Source organism: Pleurodeles waltl, chromosome 4_2 (genome assembly GCF_031143425.1).
Source record: "Pleurodeles waltl isolate 20211129_DDA chromosome 4_2, aPleWal1.hap1.20221129, whole genome shotgun sequence".
Lineage (NCBI taxonomy): Eukaryota > Metazoa > Chordata > Amphibia > Caudata > Salamandridae > Pleurodeles > Pleurodeles waltl.
Window position 1 is genome coordinate 81,073,347 of NC_090443.1, and position 22,793 is coordinate 81,096,139.

At 45.8% G+C, this 22,793-nt stretch overlaps 1 protein-coding gene across 2 annotated transcripts in view; it reads left to right on the forward strand.

Moving 5' to 3' along the window:
• The window catches only part of LRP1 (LDL receptor related protein 1), a 1,410,884-nt gene that overhangs the window by 585,685 nt on the left and 802,406 nt on the right, over window positions 1-22,793 (forward strand). For both annotated transcript variants that reach the window (XM_069230782.1, XM_069230783.1), the window contains exon 34: window positions 10,480-10,605. In XM_069230782.1, the coding sequence (XP_069086883.1) occupies window positions 10,480-10,605 (126 nt within the window). The remainder of the gene's footprint in view (window positions 1-10,479; window positions 10,606-22,793) is intronic.

Sequence of the window (22,793 nt, forward strand, 5' to 3'; positions counted from 1 at the left end):
CCTCTGCGGGGAAAAACAATCTAAGATGGAGTCGACGCCCATGCGCAATGGAGCCGAAATGGGAGGAGTCCCTCGATCTCGTGACTCGAAAAGACTTCTTCGAAGAAAAACAACTTGTAACACTCCGAGCCCAACACCAGATGGCGGGATGTGCACAGCATGTGAATCTGCAGCGACTAATGCCACGAACAGATGTACACTGGGTAAGTGACATTTTCCATATGTAGTTACATTTGCATGGACGTCTTTCTCTATACTTCTACATTCCTTTTCTCATCCGCCTCTGGGAAAACAGTCTAACAAAGGAGTCAATGCCTATGCACACGGTCACCGAGAGGAGGAGTCACTCGATACAGTGACTCGTAACGCTTCTTCTGAAAAAAAACAACTTGCACCACTCCGGAGCCAAAACTAGATGACAGGGGTATGCAGAGCATGTGAATCTATAGCACTACAAGCCACAAACAGATGCTTAATGGGTAAGGAACATTTTCCGTTTGTCACAGTCTGGCTATCAGTGGGGACTTAGGAGTAGGCTTTTGGGTGAATGCTTGGTGACCTGGTCTATCATAAAGCAAGATGGGAGATTTCTTGCCTGAAACCCAGCTTTTAAGCTGCTGTTCAAGTAATAGCTCAGGATGCCTGACTTTTTCTTTTTCGGATAAGCCAGCACAGCCCAGGTTGTTACGCTGGGCTCTGCCTTCTGCATCTACCACCTGCTCATCTAAGTGCTTAGATGTTCCGTGCATCTCTTTCTGCAGAGTCATTTATCATTGAGATACAACCCTTCTTTTCTATTACCCTCTCAACTAAGTTTCTAATGCCTTGCCTTAGAAGGATCTCACTAATCCACACATCCTTTACTTTCTTGTCCAATGCTTTTCATGAGCATTGCATTGCCTGTAGGATTAACTCAGTAAGTGCAGTAGGGTTCTCTTGAAAGTAGTGTTTGTGCCTCTGATCCAGTCTATTGTCCAATGTCATCGGATGTGGTCTAGTCGATTTGCAATCTTACCAAGTTTCCCCTGATAGGGAGTGGGGCCCAGTTTTACTTCGAGATTCACTCTGTTTAACGATAGGATTGTTCTTCCACCCAACTTGCATGTCATATTTTGTAGTCATTTTATTCCTACAGGAGGACAGCACACACCCAGACTCATTATTGGTCTGCACTCTACCTATGCTTTAGATTCCTCTTCGAGTCTAGGTCCCACCTCTATAATCCTGGGTCTATAGCAATATATGGTAGTGGATCTGTCTCATCCAGTGTGCCTCCGATATTTTCTTTCACCACTTTCAAGGCTGTCATTGTCCTGTTCAGTGAAGAATAGGCTTACCAAATATATAGTGGAGGCCCTGCTTCCACACCCTGACCAGAGAACACACAAGAGTTCCAGTGCCAGCTCCGAGCGCTGCAGTGTTATGGGAGGGAAGCCATTGCTGCACTTTCGGAGTTGTGTGACAGTTTTGGTGCCTCGTATCCCCGCTCTTCACTTTCCCACACATTACTTGCAGCCCAGGCTTCAACGCACTTGTGGGAGGATGTGGGGCGACTAATAGTCACAGCTGTCCATGGTTGCAAGGTGCTCTTCCCAGACACTCTTGCACAGCTTCAGTCTCTGCCAACTGCACACAGTCCTGTCATCACGTTTCGCAGGTCACTGTTACTTAAGTTAAGTTGAAGGAGGTATGGGCAAACACTACAGGCCTAGTGCTGTTTACATGTTGCACCTCCAAGTGTCTTATCCCCTTCCAGCAGAGTTCACTTGAATGGGGGCCTCATGGGGACACCGCCTCTGGCATTTGGTCACATTAATGGCTGAGGATGGTCAAGCAGTCTGCATGCAGGTTTACAGGTCACCCCTAACAGATGCAGCTCGTGCCTTGTATCCCCCTACGTGCACTCAAGTCTCCACTGACCTAATTCCTAGTTGTCATCTTGCTGTGGATGAATCTTTCTGCAGTTGGCCCTGACAAACAGCCTCATAGGATCCCTGTCTCAGGAAGGTATGCAACCGGAATCCAGTCACTACTGCCCTGGTTCTGTGTTCCTGGAACACCCCCAGAAAACTTGAGAGCTTAGATGTAGAATGAACAATAAGGGGACTCTTCTAATATTTTTCTTCTGACAGCATTTGTTGTCTTTTCAAAGCTAGACTGTCAAATAGTTCCCATTTCTTTGGTAACGTGACGTTATCGACCAGCACTCTTACTCTAAAAATTGTCCCAGAACCACTGACCTGGACTTTTGGAGAACACAAGTATCCAGAATGCTTCTCTCACTTGCTGCTGCCTTGTTACTACAGTGACCCAGCATTATCTGTCTCCTCTGGATTGTAGAGCACTCTGTTAAAGCCCTTTGAAATTGCAACCTATGGTTGGCTGTCTTAGCTACACCTCCTTTCATTCATTCATCTGATTTCGTGTATTTGTGCCTGGCAGCAGATTATGTAATTCAGCACAGTCAGTTTCTTTATATGCCTTGGCTTTGACTTGGGAAAGCCTGCCTCAAAATGTATTAATGTACTATGTCTATACCGCAAACCTAATTGTGAAACAGAATACATAGATATATCTAAAAACTGCACTGTTTGCTAGTGAGAACAAGATTTATGTTATGTTGAATGAGAGATGCCTGGGTGACAGTGTGTCCAGGTCCCAAGGCCCTTTCCCCTATTGGAAGCAACTTGCCCAGTCTTTGGGTCTGTGAGCATTCAGTGGCACTGTTTAACTGTTGTGTTCCTTGTCTGTACATTCAAGCAATTTGTGATATTCTGTGTGACTTCCTTTGTTGCTTTTTCTTGTTCTGGAGATGTTGGTTTTTTCTAAAGTCAGATTTGTGATTCTCATCTGTAGAGCAGCAGGGGTTTCCTCCATTGCTTTCCCCACTGGTAGGGCCCCTGAAGTGGTGTGGCGTTATCCTTTGCACTTTACCTAGTAACATGTTTGCTAGGAGCAGCTGCTGGCATCCTAGTCAGCTAATAAAAATCAGTATGGTGAACCATCTATGCAGCTTAAGTCAATTCAGGTGTTTTTTTAAGTAGTAGGTTTCCATTCGGTTGGCAGCCTATATAGTAAGTCTAGCGAACTGAGCATCTGACAGCAATAGGGTATGGCCAGTCTGGTGATGTCTGATTTGAGCAGCTGACTGCACCATTTATAGGTACTCTACTGGGATGTCTTCTCTCTGTAGGTGATGGAATGCTCTATCATTGATCTAGTTTTCTGACCAGTGGTTTGTTTTTGCTGTTGGTCATTAGTATGTTCTAGCAACGTGTGTCTGCTACTGGCACTTGGTGGTATTCTATTCTGTTGCCTGGTCTATTGATTTGCCTTTGTAACTGTCACTGTATTCCTTGTGTCCAACCTTTGTATGTACATAAGACACAGAGCTGTCTATAATTATTGCACCGATTTTTGATGTATTACAGCTTTTAAAATGCTGTGTAATGCTAGTTTCACTTTGTATTAAAACTGAAATAGTTTGTTACTCTGTGTGGCAGTCTTCAGGATACCAAATCTCCGCAGTTAGCATGTCAGAGGAAGCTACACAAACTGATGTTGACAGAACAATGGAGGGATTATATGTGCTAGTCTCATAATTAGATATCCAAATGCTGTCAGAGATACCAGATTACACCCAGAAGCATAACATGTTTAAACGTTGACAGCAGTAGAGAGGAAGATAATAGGCTGTGACTTGAACTCAGATTATCAGAATTCTTACACAAAAGAAACCCCATTCTATGAAATCTTCTTTCACGACATGTAGATAACTACTATGCTCTCTATTGTGCTTTCTATCTACAAGGTCGATGCTCTTATTTTTAATTCCCTTCCATTCTTTTTTCACTTCTACTTTTGTTACTTTACATTGTTTCTTTCATCGTTTCATTTTGCCCCTTTCTTCTCTGGATTATTCGTCTTTTTTAGCCTGTGCTATTTGTTTCTATTTTATTTCTACCTTTTTCCTCTACTTTTCACCTCTTTATTTTTTTTCTCTTATGTTTTAATGTGTTACTCCTTTTACTTATTCATTCTTTGTCTTTTTTTGTTTTTTTGCTTAACCTCTTTTTTTGACTTCCAAGTTACCTTTCTTTTTCCTTTTCCCATTCATTCGTTAATTGCTTTCTTTAAATCTATTTTTAAATCTCAGCTACTGACAACTTCAGCTGCATGTTGGCAGACTTATGATTTCCAATGCAGGGTTTAGGGTCAGCCCCATTCTCATGATGCAGTGTCTGTTTTTTGTCAATCTCTTGTGTTTGTTCTCGATTTAATGACTTTCTTGCCAACTCTTGTGTACCCCAAATCAGGAGCATTTCTGTCCGACAGTGTTTTGATTGAATATTTATGTCCTTCCACTTCCGCATTGACAGGAACCTTTTTTATACTTTATGTATCTGTATTGCATTGGGGTTCCAGTGTTTTCTTGGTCTCTCACCAGCTTATTTGTTTGCTTCTTTTTTTTTTTAAGGAAGCCTTACAGTTGCAAAGTGTTATTGGGCCACCACTTAGTTTTACGCTGTCCACAGTTTTCTTATTTTACTTTTAATTTATTGGCTGTACTAAAAATAGCTGTGTGCCTTACAACTCAGGCTCACTGTAAGCAGGTGGCTATCTATGTAGTGTACCAATGTAGGGGTACACCATGCAGTTAATCCAGTCCACCCTTATTGGTTTACAGGGCTGAAATTAATAATCCCAAATGCGCTTTTTGTGGTTGTGTGGTCAAGCAGTTTAAGCTTATCAGAGGGTAGTGTTAAGCATTTGTTGTACACGCAGTCAATAAATGAGAGAGACACTCAAGAAGAAACGCAAGATCAATTTAGAAAAATAACAGGGTTTTTTTAGATTAATTTAGGCACCGAAATATTTGGGTTCAGGTAAGTAGGTGGTAACCTTGAACACTACAATCTAAAATCAACGGGTAAAAGTATCTGTAAGAAAGGGCTTTAAATGGGGGATCAGTCTGGCAGAACCCCCAAGGGGGGGCTCGGGTCTTGAGGGTCTCATGACCACAGAGACACCATTGGTTTCAATGGACTCAGGTGGGGGATCGGGTGCATAGGTGTTTTGTTCAGCTGGTTAACAAGTCACTGCTCTTCGTAGACCCGATGGTCAGCAAAATGGGGCACTGGTCAGTTGCAGTTGGTGCCTGCTGGTGCAGGGAAGGGACTTCTCCACTGCAAGGGAGATATTGCTGGTTTGATAAAGTGCTGGGCAGGCCTCCAAGGGTTTGAGGACTCTGCTCCACTTCTTGATGAGTTAGTTTTTGTGACTGTCAGGACAACAGCCAGGCAGGGTTCTGCGCCAAATTCGGTTCTGGTCCACAGTTCTCACATCTCAAGCTCTCCTTCGTCCTCCTTCTTTCAGGCAGACAAATCTGAGTTCCTGGTGCCAGGGGGCTGCCTAAATACTGAATTTAGGGGTGTTAAGAAGAGTGAAGGGTAGCAGCCAATGGGATACTTACCCTTGCAGTCACTACACCTCCTGTGTAGGGAACGATGTTTTGTTGCACTACCATCATACATTTTGCCTGGTATTTGATGCACCTGTGACTGAAGTGCATTAGGTCCCTGCCAACCAGGTCGCCAGTGCTGACTGCTTTCTGCCACCCGAGACATGGTTCTGACCCCTTAGGACGAGAGCCTTTTGCTCTCAGGAGACCCTGAACAAAAGCCTGTTCGGGAAGAGGGTGTAACACTTCCTCCATAAGGATTTCCTGCTGATTGGCCTTCCTAAGGTGGCAAGCCTCAAAAAGCTGCTGCCTTTGAAATGCGAAGGTGGCTCCCTTCACAGAAGAGGAAGCCACCCCTCGTGTCCAGAGCCCACTTGGTGCCTGGACAGGTGGGAAAATTAGCTAGTCAGGTAGGTGTGCCACCTCCATGTTAGTACCATCCCCAAGGTGGGCTGCTGAGAGGTGGGCACAACATTTCAGAGGTAGACATGTTTGTGATGGCTAGCCTAGGATATCTGGGATGGTGTTATGCCCACTTCCTGCAGGAAGTGGTTATATAGGGGATGTAGTGTCCCAAAAGGGTCAGTAGCCCATTGGATACTACCCTACACACCCCTAACACTGTAAATTCAGTATTTAGGGGAGCCCCTGGCACCAAGGAGACTCAGATCCCTGATGACATAAGAAGACCATGGACACAGAGGAGCCGCAAAAGCTGAAGAGAAGAAAAGAAGCAGCTGACCTCGTACCAACTCAGCCGGCCTGTCTGCATCCCTCGATGAAATCTGCACCAAAGTTGACTCATCCTGCAGCTGTGACTTCGGAAACCTGGGAGGACTGCCTGCCTTATAAAAAGACTCAAGACCTCCTGTGAACAGCGGCCCTGTTCTCCAGCAAACTCCAAAGAAGGGACTTTGAAGCCTGCGGAACCGCCAATACTGACACCGGAGGTCACCACTGCACCCACCGTCTCTGGCCTGAGTTGAAGCGGACCATCCAGAGTCAAAGTCCTTCGTGGTCCCCACCCTACTCCCTGACGACCACTGCAACCTCTGCACGTAGACCCGCTCTACCATGACTGCTTCGGTAAAGAAAACCCGGCACCTAAAGAAACCTCTGCACCTGTCGCCTCTGAGAAGCGGACCAAAGGTGCCTACCTGTGCCCGAGCATCAGGAGGCCTGAGGCCCGTTGTTGGTTCGGCCAGACTGGCTTCCTGGCCAGAGCCTGCAGCCTCTTTTCGCAGTTAACGATCTCCATTGGAACACACTGGACACCTGCTGCTGTTTTGCACCCAGTAGCACCCGTGCCGCTGGTGTTGTCTTGGACCTTGTTCACTACTCACCTTAACTCCAGGAGAAAGTTATTGTAAGTCGCTGTACTCAACCTGTTTGCAGAACTTGTTTTTCCCCTCATAGGATAACATTGCAGAACTCAGAAATTGCAGTGTCTATTTTTCAAAGTGAAAAGAATTCCTATTTAAAAATGTAGTTACCGGAGCGATTTTTCTGTGATGCCTAAACATATACAAAGATATTTGCTTTTTTATAAAATAGTTTTGATCTCTTTTTTGAGTTGTGTGTCTTATTTAATGACCATTGTGTGTATTTGTAGATGTGCAAAAAAGGGAGCACAATGCCTCACACTCTAGCAAAACATTAGCACCAATGCATCTTGGTAAATGCAGTCAGATTCGTTTTTCATGAACAAAAGTAATCAAAGTATTTCACCTTAGTAGGTGCAGCAAGTGCTGTTAATCTCGGGACACGTGTTTCTGGGTTTTGCCCGTCATCAGCAGAGAGCAGCATATTTTGTGGGGGGGGGGGTTGCTTGAAAAGCCGCCAGAAGTCTTCTCAGGTTTATGTACCACTCTGACACACAGGTGCCTCACCAAAGCTCGTCAGCCCATTGGCTCAAGGGAGCAGTCATTCAACACAGTGCAAAAAAAAAAAAAAAAAGGGAGCACACTGCGTCATACTCCAGCAAAAAGTTAGCCCCAATGCATCTTGGTAAATGCAGTCAGATTAGTTTTTCATTAACAAATGAGGCCTGCTGCAGTGGTGAGTTTATATTATATGCATTGATTTGGGTATGTCACACAGTGAATGTGCCATGTTGAGTTTTCACACATGGTTTGCTCCATGTCAGACAGGCTGTGATGTCAGCCTGGGGGTTTGGTAGGGGAGCCCTTAGGATGGCATAATTTATGCTGCTGCCCTTAGGAACCCTCTTTATTACCAATACCCTTGGTACCAGGGGTAACATTTACTAGGGACTTACAAGGATGCATTTGTTTTGGGAAAGATCATTGGCGCTAGGGCCTAGTTAGCAGTGTCCCAATGCACATCAGTCGAAAACCATCACTACCAGTGGCAAAAGTGGGGGTGACCATAACAAAAAGGGGCGCTTTCATACACTCACACGTGCATTACAACGGGCGCATGCGCATCACAACGTGCTATGGCTCAGTGCTTCATGACACATTCGTATACATGTATAATGATGCATTCAGTCACATTGGTGGCCATCTTGGTATGGCTTTTCATTAAAAGGAAACACATGGCAACATTGCCAGCTGTGTATCTCGGAATGTTTTATCATTAAAAGAAAACCCATGGCATGATTGCCAGCTTTGTGTGAATGCAAGCGTTTAAAGAGCGTTGGCAGAGCAGTCCTTAAAAATTCTACTCGCCCACTCGCTATGGCAAGTCATATTTTATCAGGTTGAGCTGTTTTTAGGACCTACTCGCCCATTCTGGCGAATTGACAAAGAACAGGTGTTCTGTTCAGTCAGAAAGTGAAGTAACAATAAAGACTCCTTTAAATCGTGTTATTGTGTCACATTTGCTCTCTGTTCAGAAACACAGGTCAGAAGTCAGTTTGTCTTCTCACAGTTACTTTTCCTTGTGACTGCAGAGTTCCAGGATTTTGTAAGGTGAACTGTCTGATGTGCTGTATAAAGAGTGTGAAATGAAAGGCTGTAGGGTGTTGAGTTTTTCCTAACACATGTTTAAATAATTAAGTCAACTGTACAAACATTTCAAAATATATTTCAGTAGTTTTGTAGTTCTGTGTGATGAAAAAAATGTTTTAGGAGGATGAAAGCAAATCGGAACACTTTACTTGGTGATGTGCTAATGATGAATGTTTTCTGAAACCCAATTTTCACAGATTTTGTAAAGAATGATATAGTTTTATCAGTAAAGCTCCAAGTTAGTAGGAAGGTTTTGGACTTTTTTTTTTTTTTTTTTTAGAAACTTTCTGCCTGTAAATGAGAGTGCGCTACCCCACAATGCTTTAGTGATATATTTATTAAAAGTGAGTGTTTACACATAAACTGAGAAACACCCTTGCCCTGTTGGCAAAGCTATTTGTAAACTAAGAAGCAAGTCATGGATCATGTGTACGTTATATGTGGACTCAATTCTTATTATACATGGAGCAAACATTTATTCTATTTAATCAAACAAGTTTTTTTGTACAGCAAAAATGCTGAACCCACATATTTGAAGATGCACTCGTGAGCATGAAGAACAAGCATTTGCAATGCAATATGTCTCATTTTCTTATGTTAGAGCAATTGACATTTCATATTCAGAACTGGACTTTTCTTGCCACTTAAACCCTGTCTCATAATTTCATTTTTTCCTGCCATGTTTTGGTGGTCACTGGCAGCTACTGACATCAGAAATGTCTGACCAGAAAGTGGAAAATAAGACTGGAAAAGTATTTTGTTTTTATTTTAAGAGAATGAAATGTCTTTCAAGAGTTCTTGCCTCCCATTTCAACAAAGCTCTAATGAAGTTAGCAATAGCATAGCAGCCTGAGAAGATTTATGGCCCTAATAAAAGGAGATAAGCAATGCCCTGAGTGCTGGCAGGGAGGGGCCCTGGAGAGAGAGAGACTCTGCGAGGCAAAGCAAGTTTCACATCATTTGCTTCTAGGTTTAGATACATTCTACCAGGAAGGGCATATTGTGGCTTTTGTGAGCCTTCAGCTAAACAACCCGGTGTTTCTTTTGTAAAATAAGCTTATTTTAGGAGCCAGCGGCAAACAAGGACAGCACTGCAATAAAGTCTAAACAAATGTTAGCGACATGGTGGGAGGAACGCAATGCTACAATAAAACAGGAAGCTACCCAGCCTAAAACACCCACAGTGAAAAGGCAACAACAAAGAAATAACAAAAAAGTCCGATCACAGCAACAGACAAAGAAATAAAAGAGGAATAATACAGTAGTTGTTTACTGCTCTGAAACAGAAAAAAGGAGGGAGAAAAAGGCAGAACTGACCACTAGTGAGCAAGAATTTTTAAAAGACACTGCAACCAACAAATGAAATTACTTTAAGCCATAAGAAGTATACTCAAAGTATACATGAGGTCGAACGCTTAGGCTCGACCTAAAAAATTAAATATTTGCCTAGGATCACACAACTTGAGACCTGTTTACGGGTCAAGTACATTAGTTAGGTCGAGTAGATTATTCAAGTGGCTCGAACTGCAGGTCTAGTAACTTTTTTATGATTTTTCAAGACATGCAAAGCTTATAGTGCTGCCTTTTTGATCAAAGACCTATTTGGTTTGCAGTACTTGTTTTCTCTGTGTTTCTGACATTTCTCTTGTTTTTTCTTTGTTTGATCATTTCCTATTTCTCACATTGTGTTGTCCTTTCTTTGTTTCTTTATGATTTGCATTGTTTCTTTCTTCTCACTTGCCATTTCGTTTTTTATTTCCACTTCTCCCACACTTGCTGCAGCTTCTTTCTTCCTTCTCTAATTTCTCTGCTGACTTACTTCCTTTGCTGTTTGCCTTTATTTTTCTTTCCACCTCACTCTGTTAGTTCTTTCTTTTCTTATCAAAGGTGTTGTGGTCTTAGTTGCAGGTTATTTGCATCTTTGCATCACTTTTCCATTTCCCCTTTTCTGTTGCTGACTTTTTTCCCCTTTGGCTTCACACACTCTAGACTATTACAATGAATAATCTAACCCTAGATTTGCTTTATCTTTTCCTTCTGACGCAGGTACCAACCCGTGCTCTGTCAACAATGGTGATTGCTCTCAGTTGTGCCTGCCCACTTCTGAAACAACCAGGTCCTGCATGTGCACAGCAGGTTATAGCCTGAAGAGCGGCCAGCGATCCTGTGAAGGTAAATGTGATGCAAGCTTACCATTTAGCTGCTTGTGAAATACTGCCTGTGTGCCACAGAAATCATCATGTACCTGATCTTTCCCTGATCTCTTATTTAGAAGTCAATGGCACAGTAGTTTTATATACAATTTTATAGCCAAAAGTCATTAAAAAAAAATTCTGAACATTGCCATATACTCCAATGTTTTGTCTGTACCATGGTGTTTTTTTTAAATATCTCTTCAGTAATAAAGTTTTACAGCAGTAAAGATGTGAGGCACTACCAAGAATCCAAAATGACAGCAGAAGTCTATATTGCATTAGAGCTTCTAAACTACCAGTGCCTGAAATGTATTTGACACTTCTTATACTTATTTTTAACCTAAGAGATGACAAAGAAACATTCCAACTTGGGCATCTTCGGCTAAAAATAAACAGTGTACATGTAGAACATCGTAGTCCATAGCAGACAGAATTACAGAGAATTCATGAAAGCGTTGTAGGGTGAGAAGTTTCCACCAAGATTCCTGTGATTAATGTGTTATAAGCATGTGTTCAAAATGTGTACATCAGCAAAATGTACCTATTCATTATTGGTTTTCCTACTTTACTTCATCCTCTCCTCATGCCAGCAACCTATATCTTTCTTAACGGAGATTTATATGTTTCGACCTCTATTGTTAACGTTAAGGTATTAGGCTCTAAGTGCCACACACCTCACTCTGCGTTACTTGTTGTGTGGTGATAGCCGTTATCTCTGCTCTGGTCTATTTCTTGACATTAACCAACCAATCTTTTTAACACAAGGGGCAAATATGGCCTTCCACGCTGTGGCTATATTTCTTTTGGCAAGTATCTCTGCAAAGTAAAAAAACCTACTTGTGTGCCTAGCAGTTTTTGTGTGTGTGTTTTGGCCTTTGTGTTTGACCCAGGTTAGGCTATACAGGTTAGGGTATCCTTTTCTAATCTCCCCTGGACAATTCTGCTGGTAATGACACAATTTTGCTGGTAAATTGTAGATTGATCTCACAGTCCCATACCATATGGTAGAAATCTGTCTGTTGGCCAAGACATTGTGGACAATGGTCGGCCTAGCTTGGTACCTTTTCACTATCTTTTTAGGTGTCAAAAAGGTTTGATGCAGGGAATTACATTGAGTAAGGTTAAATTGGGGATTCCTTGTGACTGTATTAGTGAACTTTAGGACATATAACCATTCTTTTTATCCACTTGCCTGTCTGATCACGTCTTTCCACCCCTCTTTAATGTTCTCTACATTGGAGTAAAAAGAAGACAAAAGTGTGATATAGAAGATGTTTATCTGTCTATTGGTACAGAATGTGAGCAATAGCCTCAGGGCAGCAGTGGTAGCGGGTTCATTATTTTCTTCCCTCACATTAATCTGGTCGCTCTTAGCAAAGCGTTGTGTGCAATAAAGCACATATATGCACTATATGGCATAAAGCCTGATTGATCAGGTGCCACACGAGTGCTCACAATTTGCAGTACACAGTTGGCAAACACTTTCACTAAGACTTTCGTCTCCACGTTGAGCAACATGATTGGTCTGTATGAGGTACAGTTCTCTGCCTGTTTACCCTTCTTGTGGATCAGCGCTATGGTTGCCGGCCATCCCTTCTTGCCCTGTGAAACAGAGCACTGAGTGGGCCTGCCACCCAGTATTTGACACACTTTAAAAATGAGGGAGGTGTTCTGTTTGGGCCCAAAGACCTACTCTGTTTCATCTGGGTCAGTGCCACCAGAGCCTGACTCACCTTTGGTGCAAGTCGAGGAGCCGGAACATTGGTGATAAATGACTCCAGCTCCGTCCCACCTAACACCAAGCTGCTGCTCCCACGGGTCAAGTTTCCAATCGCCCCTTGTCCCTGGTACCGTCATCAGTATTTTTGTGACCACTGCGGCAGTGGTCTGGAATACTGCATGGCAAAAGGGCTGTGTCCCAATATCTACCCAGCAAGTGACGTGGCACCAGCAAATAGTCTAACCAGGACTGTGAGCTCATATTGTTAGTCATATCAGTTTGCCTTGTCTTGGGGTGCTTTTCCTACCACAAATCCTCCATCACCATAAAGTCATGAAAGGAGGCTTTGAGAAAAGGCCTATTTTTGCCATGGTTAGCCCCCGCTTTTTGCCTGATGTATGATGTAGCCTAGAAATTGTAGTGCCTAGGGTCCCTGCTAACCATGTTCCCTGGGGCAAAGCTCTTCCCTAAAACTGTTTTGATGCATTGGCACAATTTAATACACCTTTAGCTACCACTATAAGTCCCTAGTAAAAGCTACTTAGGTACCCAGGGCATGGGGTACTAAGGATAGGCCCCCGAGGGCAGCAGCACTGATTGTGCCACCCTCTAGGGCCATGCATCAAAGTGCTGCCATTGCAGGCTTAATGTCCTGGTGCAAACCTAACACACAAACACGAAGTGGCACACTGCCTGGGTGTCCTGTCCATCATACACTGCTTACACTATGGATAAGACAGCCCTAAGGCAGGCTGCACCATATTATATGAGAGGGCATAGCTGCACGAGAATCTGTGTCCTTGCCTAACCTGGGACATAGTGAGTGAACAGAGCAGCCATTTTAATACATGTGCTGGACACGGTCAACAGTTTCCCAGCTACTTGATGGCCACACTGAAACCCTGGGTTGTTTGGTATCGAATGATAAATCCAAATTGGTACCAGTATTGGATTTATTGCTAAATGTACCCAGGGATCACCATAGAGGTGCTCTCTGCAAAAGCTATCTACCCTGGCATGGTTGATGACTGATTCTATCCAGCCTGCCACCTCCAGATACCCAATCTACAAAACTTGGGGAAAATATCTCTCTCTGGTCTGAGGAACAATGCCCTTCCTGGGTGGAGGTGTTAACATTCCTTCCCTTTAGAATGTGCACTACCCTGGCGACGAGCCTCAAAGGACTTACCGCCTTTGAAACTCGACCCTCAGGCCTGCTGCTAGTAGCAGATGGTCAACCCCCTTGCAGACCCCCACATTTGGCGGGAGCAAAGGTGGGAAACTACACAAAGGGTAGGGGGAGTGACCCCACCTGGCATGCACCACCCCGAGGTGTTGCATGTGAGGTGGGCATTCTGTTAGCCAATCAGGGGTAGGGAAGTGACCCTTCCCACAGGAGGCGGTCACTGTAGTGGGTGTAGCCACCCAAAGGTAGGTGTCCCATTGGACACTACCTGGTTCCCCCTAAAACACCCACTAAAATCAGTATTTAGTGGTCATCCCTAGACCAGGTAATCCAATTTGACGGACAATAAGAAGACCAGCACCAAGAAGTTCAAAGGCACAAGAACTGTGGACCTGCAGCACAAAGAAAAGGTGTCAAACCCTGCCTGCTGCACCCAGGACCCGACAATTGCCGCTAAGGAGCTGATGGACAAATGGAAAAACTCTAAAGAACCCCAGAGGGACCTCCAGGCTTCGAATATCGCCCAAGAAATCCCTCCGGGGTGGAGGTACCACTCTACAACAAGAAAAAAACCTACAAAGCAGTGAGGGTCACTTCACTGACCAGCTGCTAACTCCCAAACTAGAACTCGCAGCTGGACCCAACGACACACCAATGACTGCGAGGACAGAACCCTGCAAGTGTACTTAGTTTGGTGTCACTGGGCCCTCCAGTGGTCAAACTGTACCAATACCCTGGGTATTGGTCATCAGACACCAGGAGAACCAGCCCATCCGGGGCAGAAAAAGGACCTGGAGGAACCCTCAGTCGAAGATCTTCAGGAACACCCCAGACCTACCAGAGTGCCCACGTTGTCCTGCAAATGACCCTTGAACCGACTGACCTCCAGCTCCAAAGGGCAACTTTGCACACAGTTCCTGGCTCACTATTTCACTCTGCAGCTTGTCGCCCTGTGCCCTGCAACGAAGAACCTGCTGGTGCCCTAAGGGTCCCTCACCCCTTGCAACCTCGACACTCCAAGAGGACCCCAAAGCACCACCTCTAAATTTTCTTGCAGGGACCTTTTTCAAGTGGTCACCCACAGTGGCACTGCACCAGCTTCATAGACCTTTCACCGCTGCTCCTGCCAGAACTGGGAGCTGCCCGAACTGCTCCAGCTGGCACAGCACGTCCACTGATGACCTCGACCAACCTGCAAAAGAAGAACTTGGTAAAGCAACAGTGTATTTTTATATGTATTTTTAAAGGTGACTTACTATTGATTCCTAAGGTGTGTAATGACTCACAAAAAGACTGTTTTTATTAAACTTTGAAAAATCCATATCTCAAGAAGTACTTATCCAATTATGATAATCTTGATCTTCAAAATTACATAAAAATCTGAAGTATTTTTATAAATTGGTCTCAAACTATTCCTTTTGAGTGTGTAAGTTCTAAGATTGATACTGTGAGTACAACAAATGCTTTGCACTTATTCAAGATTGGCTTAACTGCTCAACAAAACTACCTTAAAAATTAGAGCAGTAGGTAATCTAGTTTTTGCCTCTGTAGTCAGTGTGCCTAGTTTTGCACACTACACAGAGGGCCAGCCTCCTACAGAGGCCAAGTTGAGGTCTGCCCTGGGCCTTTCCCACACAGCACAAGGGGACTTTGAGACCCTGTCTAGGTCCTTTTGTGCTGTTAGGTTGAGGCCCAGCTCACCCTCCCATACCTGGGTGACCTGTAGCAGGAGGGACCTGTGGACTAAGATCCACACACCCCGGGATCCCCTGGAGAGCCCTGCATACACCAACTTTTTATTCCACCCTTGGTGGGAGGACCTTGCAGTTATTTCCCCATAGGACAGGTTTCCTGTAGCAGGACAATATCTGGGCCTGGTCTGTTCAAGTCTTCCACATCTCTACCCTCTTGAACTTCTCGCCCAGGCCATTGATGTTCCAGGAGAGTATCTTAAGGGTCATCCCCAGGGTTGCGCCATGTACTTAGTGTACTGCCAAGGTGGGTGTGTCATTATGGCATGTAAATTTCTGCAGTGTCCCCTGGCATGCCTCCCCCACCCCATCCCAACCACCTCATGCAGCGGTTCTAGAACTGCCCGCTTCCCTGATACTTGAGGCATCTGTCACTCCAACAAGCAAAATAGGTAAATTATCGTAATCAGCAAGACAGTTCTCACAATCAAATGCAGCAACAACAACAAAAAAGGAGGGGGTCACAGCCTACAGAGATATTGTCATCCTGGTGTGTTCTCAGAGTCTGCCTAATGTAGCACCCATCTGTTGTCATCAGCCAGGGATCCAGGGATTTTGTATGTCTGCCACAACCTGGGCCCTTTCTGACTTGGCTTGGTCCGTTATCTGGGCTGCACATGGCCACCCATGTAGAGTTTTGTCTCTTCCAGGTTATCAAGTTCGAAAGTCAGTTACTCTTCCAGACATCAGGGAAGAGAGTACCCCCTCGCTTCCAGACAGTTCATGCCTCCGCTGCCAACCAAAAGGAGTGAGTCCCTCCTTCCTCAATGACCCGTAGCCTCGCTGGGAAAGAAACACATTTATTTAAGGCCAGTTTCTGCAGTTGGTGCTTTACTGCCAGAAAGGTTTCCCTTTGGCGCTGGACCACGGTGGTATAGTCAGAGTATATGCTCACCCTTCTGCCCTCAAATTCATGGGTGCGTGCCAACTGCAGTATGTGGCTGCGGTCCCGGAAGTTTAGCAGTCTAGCCGCTATCGGTCACGGAGGTGCCCTCTTGGAACGGCCGCCTGCCTGGCACCCTGTGCGTACTCTATTGAGAACTTTGAGGTTTTACCTCCTAATACAGTCGAAGGCAGCTAGTCCTCCAAAAACAGTTCTATATTGGGGCCCTCTGCACACTCCGGGACCCCCTCCAATCTCGCGTTGTTATGCAGTGACTGTCCCTCTGCATCCTCCACTCTTTCTTCAGCATATCAATAGTCTTCTGCTCGACCGTGATCCGTGAATCACTCAACCATCTGGGGCACTATCCAGGTTAATGAAAATTCACGTTCATGCACCCTATCCGCCAATTTGTGATATCAGTTAGAAGAAGTTCCAGGTCGATCTCCACTGCTTCGATCTTTGTTTCCAGTGTCTCCTTGGTGTTGCTTATTGCGGCCAAGATTACTGCTGTGTGGGCTTCCAGACCCTGCCGCCCCATGGCTGCACAGCTCGTTGCCTTTTTAGAGGGGTCTGGAGTGGCCCCCATCTTCAGAGATATAAGATGCACTGTTGCCATGCCTTGGGGTGCTCTGGTCATTGCTGCTCTTGGCGTGCCGGTTTCCGGGCTGGCCAACTCCACAAGACTCGTCTGAGGGGTGTCCACCTCACCAGGGCTTCCTTACTTAAGTGCATGTCGCCTCCCCCTTCCACCAGAGGAGGCCATTTCCTGCCCCAGTCATGACCCCAGGGGACCAGCTGCTCAGCCCCGGAAGGGAGCCATGACCACCCCTACAGGCACCAGCACTTCTCATTCACTGTTTGTGCTTCTTACTGGGTGGGTCCACACTTCGGCAGAAAGCCTCTTGTCTACGGACGCAAAGGTCTGGCTCTAAATCTCAGTCACAAGCCCCAGGCGTCACCAGTCCTCGGGGTCACTTCCCAGGTAAAGTGCCTTCCTAGGACCTCCGCATCAGGCCACCTCCAACATCAGCAGGCCTGCATGCTCCTCTAAGCCGTCGGCAGCACTAGAGATTTACTGTGGTCCCCACCGAGGGTCTGGTCATCTGGTCCTCTTTGTGCACTTGGGGCAGGCTGCAGTGTTTCTCAAGCTTTTTGACCCAGCAGTAGCTACCATCTTGTTGTGTCTGCGGGCTGCTTCATGTGTGTCGCTGCGGGTCTGCAAGTGCCTGTGACCATCCCATCACCCCTCCCCACTCCTCCTCCCCCAGCATCCCCCCTGAGGTATGCAAGTGCTTATTGTCTGACTTTACTAAGCAGCAGCTGCCTCAAGGCAGGAGAAGGTAGTCCTCTGCAAGGCCGAGAGACGGAGCTACGGGCTCCCACGTCCGACTCCATTAGTGTCACAGAAGAAAGCGGTCCTTCGCTGTACTGATGCCGAGAGCGACATAAGCACAACTACAAACCATGGAGTTATAGACTAATGTCCTCACAGAGGTCCTTCAACCAGACCAGGTACTTACTGGTCCTCTATTACACCTAAGCAAGTCCCCGAAAGATACTCTTTTGGGCACTTGGACAAAGCCAGGCTCTGGATCTCTACTGAACAGACAGATCACTCATCGCCAGACCATCAGTAGCCAACCCTGATGTTTTTTAGAGTGACCCTACTCCTGTGATCTTGGTGGTACAGGCCTCCACAAGTATGTTGAATCCTAACACCTTCCGCATCACCCCCCCTACTCGTGAGTCGAAACACACAGAAACTTATGTAAAATGTGTGTTCTCATGTGTGAGCCTTGCTCTCAGATGTGTCAGTGCCAACTGCCACTTAGGGTGCTATTCATATGACCTATGGGACAAGATGTCCCAAATTTTGCTAGCTGTCCCCAAGGACCTGCATGCGCCCTCACCCATGCTATTCAGAATGGACGTGACACAGCTAAGTTTGTCATAGGACGGGCAATTGGAACAAATGCTGAACTTTGGTGTCACGTCTGGATTAGAGCTACAGGCTTCTCCAAGAATCGTTAATGTACATGCTGGTCAATGGCCTAAGCATTTTTGGAGAAAAAGCACATTCAGCTTTAGAACCTTTTTAAAAAAACAGGGTCGTAGCACGTTCCTTGGATCTGTCTGCATCAATTCCACCAGCCATTTTGACCCTCTGTATCTATGACAGATTCCATCGCCAGCTCAGCAGGCCTTCCAAGTTGTTCATGGCAGAAGTTGAGGGTTCACAAATACAACGCCCAGGGCATTAGAGACAAGGTGCTGCTCAGTCCCTCTCCCCTCCAGCAACTGCAGCCACAAAATCGCTTTGGTGTAACATTTCCTCTTGGAATGGCAAGGCAGACAGACAGGTGGGTCCTCAAAATTGTCAGTTCGGTGGCATGTGTAGCTGCAGATACACATGCTTTGCATAGTCCGCCGTCTGGTGTTGGGTCGGAGTGTTACAAGTTGTTTTTCTTCGAAGAAGTCTTTTCGAGTCACAAGACCGAGGGACTCCTCCTCCTTTGGTTCCATTGCGCATGGGCGTCGACTCCATGTTAAATTGTTTTTTTTCCGCCATCGGGTTCTGACGTGTTCCTTTTCGCTCCGTGTTTCGGGTCAGAAAGTTAGTCAGAATCAATGGAAAATTCGTCGGTATTGTTTCATTCGGTATCGAGTTAGACTAGAGTCGACACCGAATCCAGAAGAGCTCCGGTAGCCCTTCGGGGTAATTTCGATACCCCGTCGGGGCCTGGTCGGCCCGACCGCGTGCAACATCGAGACTGATGGAACGGACCCGTTCCGATTCTGTCCTAAATGCCACAGTAAATATCCCTATACAGACCAACATTTGGTCTGTAACTTGTGCCTGTCACCCGAGCACAAAGAAGAGACGTGTGAGGCCTGTCGAGCGTTTCGGTCGAGGAAAACGCTCCGAGACCGAAGAGCCAGAAGGTTACAGATGGCGTCCACGCCGACAGGACAACAAAGGTTCGAAGAAGAGGGAGAAGAAGAAGCATTCTCCATCCACGAATCAGATTCCGAAGAATTCGACGTCGAAGAAACCGTGAGTAAGACGTCGAAACAAACATCACAGGGAAAAACAGACAAAGCCCAGGGGACGCCACTGCCAACAGGCCATGGCTCAACCCATAAAGTAGGTGACCGTCCATCGGCACCGAAGAAGGGCGAGACGGTGCCGAGATCGTCCGACTCAGGTCGCGACACAGGCACGCAGCAATCTCGGGACCGAGAAAGTGCCGCAGAAAAGGGTCGACACCGAGATAGCGGCACCGAAGCTGCTCGGCACAGAGACAGCGGCACCGAAGCTGCTCGGCACAGAGACAGCGGCACCGAAGCTGCTCGGCACAGAGACAGCGGCACCGAAGCTGCTCGGCACAGAGACAGCGGCACCGAAGCTGCTCGGCACAGAGATAGCGGCACCGAAGATGGTCGACACCGAGAAGGTGCGATGCCGAAAAAGAGGAAAATCTCGTCGGAGCCAAAAATAACAAAAGGCACGGTTTCGGTGCCAAAACGCCCAGCAACCGAACCGAAAGCCAGTTCCTATTCAGAGGAACAATCACTGTCCTCCCAACTACAAAAACACAGATTTGAGGAGGAATTAAAAGAAACAGACGTAGATCACACGCAAAAGCGGATCTTTATACAAAGTGGGACAGGGAAGATCAGCACACTTCCCCCAATCAGAAGGAAAAGAAAACTAGATTTCCAAAACCAAGACACCACAAGCAAAAGTGGTAAAGAAGGTAACTCCACCACCCTCTCCACCACCAACAACTCATATATCATCGGCACAGACTCCGCCACAATCACCAGCTCATACCACCATGAGCCAAGATGATCAGGACGCATGGGATCTCTATGACGCTCCAGTATCAGACAATAGCCCTGAGTCGTACCCCACTAAGCCCTCACCGCCTGAGGACAGTACGGCATATGCACAGGTGGTAGCTAGGGCAGCAGAGTTTCATAATGTATCGCTGCACTCCGAGCCTGTCGAGGATGACTTCCTCTTTAACACCCTGTCATCCACCCATAGCAATTATCAAAGCCTTCCTATGCTCCCGGGGATGCTAAGGCACGCTAAACAAATTTTTAAGGAGCCAGTGAAAAGCAGAGCAATAACTCCAAGGGTGGAGAAGAAATACAAGGCACCGCCCACAGACCCTGCTTTTATTACATCACAACTGACACCAGATTCAGTTGTCGTAGGAGCAGCTCGTAAAAGAGCCAACTCACACACATCAGGCGACGCACCACCTCCTGACAAGGAGAGCCGCAAGTTTGATGCAGCGGGGAAAAGGGTTGCAGCACAAGCTGCAAATCAATGGCGCATCGCCAACTCGCAGGCACTCCTAGCGCGATATGATAGAGCCCATTGGGACGAGATGCAGCATATCATCGAACACCTCCCAAAAGAATTCCAAAACCGGGCAAAACAAGTGGTTGAAGAGAGACAGAACGTTTCCAACAACCAAATCCGTTCTTCTACGGATGCAGCAGATACAGCTGCAAGAACAATAAATACTGCTGTAACAATAAGGAGGCACGCATGGCTGCGCACATCCGGCTTCAAACCTGAGATACAGCAGGCAGTGCTTAATATGCCGTTCAATGAACAACAATTGTTTGGCCCAGAAGTGGACACTGCAATTGAAAAATTAAAGAAAGACAGTGATACAGCTAAAGCCATGGGCGCACTCTATTCCCCGCAGGGCAGAGGCACATTTGGCACATTTCGTAAAACCACTTTCAGAGGAGGGTTTCGAGGTCAAGCCACACAAGCCAGCACCTCACAAACAACACCGCCTACCTACCAGGGACAATACCAAAGGGGAGGCTTTCGAGGCCAATACAAAGGGGGCCAATTCCCAAGAAACCGGGGAAAATTTCAAGGTCCGAAAACCCCTCAAAACAAGCAGTGACTCACAGGTCACTCAACCCCTTCACACAACACCAGTGGGGGGAAGACTAAGCCAGTTCTACAAATCTTGGGAGGAAATAACAACAGACACTTGGGTCTTAGCAATTATCCAACATGGTTATTGCATAGAATTTCTCCAACTCCCTCCAAACGTCCCACCGAAAACACACTATGTCAAAACAGCATTTAGACCTTCTAGGACTAGAAGTTCAAGCATTACTGCAAAAAGACGCAATAGAATTAGTACCAGGTCCACAAAAGAACACAGGAGTGTACTTTCTAATACCCAAAAAAGACAAAACTCTAAGACCAATATTAGATCTCAGAACACTAAACACCTACATCAAATCAGACCACTTTCACATGGTGACATTACAAGACGTAATCCCACTGCTGAAACAGCAAGACTACATGACAACATTAGATCTAAAAGATGCGTATTTCCATATACCGATACATCCCTCGCACAGGAAATACCTAAGGTTCGTATTCAAAGGAATACACTACCAATTCAAAGTGTTGCCATTCGGAATAACAACAGCGCCAAGAGTCTTTACAAAGTGTCTAGCAGTAGTAGCTGCACACATCAGGAGGCAGCAAATACACGTGTTCCCGTACCTAGACGATTGGCTAATCAAGACCAACTCGCTAACAAAGTGTTCACACCACACAGATTGTTATACAAACCCTTTACAAGCTGGGTTTCTCCATCAACTATGCAAAGTCACACCTTGTGCCGTGTCAAACACAGCAAAACTTAGGAGCGACAATCAACACAACAAAAGGGATAGCCACTCCAAGTCCACAAAGGGTTCAAAATTTTCACAAGGTGATACAAGCCATGTATCCAAATCAAAAGATACATGCAAAAATGGTATTAAAACTCCTAGGCATGATGTCCTCATGCATAGCCATTGTCCCAAACGCAAGATTGCACATGCGGCCCTTACAACAGTGCCTAGCATCACAATGGTCACATGCACAGTGTCAACTTCTAGATCTGGTGTTGATAGACCGCCAAACATACATCTCGCTTCTATGGTGGAACAGTACAAATTTAAACAAAGGGCGGCCTTTCCAAGACCCAGTGCCACAATACGTGATAACAACAGATGCTTCCATGACAGGGTGGGGAGGACACCTCAATCAACACAGCATCCAAGGACAATGGGACGTACATCAAAGAAAGTTACATATAAATCACCTAGAACTGTTAGCAGTATTTCTAGCATTGAAAGCATTCCAACCCATGATAACCCACAAATACATTCTTGTCAAAACAGACAACATGACGACAATGTATTATTTAAACAAACAGGGGGGGACACACTCGACACAGTTGTGTCTCCTAACACAAAAAATATGGCATTGGGCAATTCACAACCACATTCGACTAATAGCACAATTTATTCCAGGGATCCAGAACCAGCTAGCAGACAATTTCTCTCGGGATCACCAACAGGTCCACGAATGGGAAATTCACCCCCAAATCCTGAACAATTACTTCCAAATTTGGGGAACACCTCAAATAGATCTATTTGCAACAAAAGAAAACGCAAAATGCCAAAACTTTGCATCCAGGTACCCACACCGGCAATCCCTATGCAATGCTCTATGGATGAATTGGTCAGGGATATTTGCGTACGCTTTTCCCCCCTCTCCCTCTCCTTCCATATCTGGTAAACA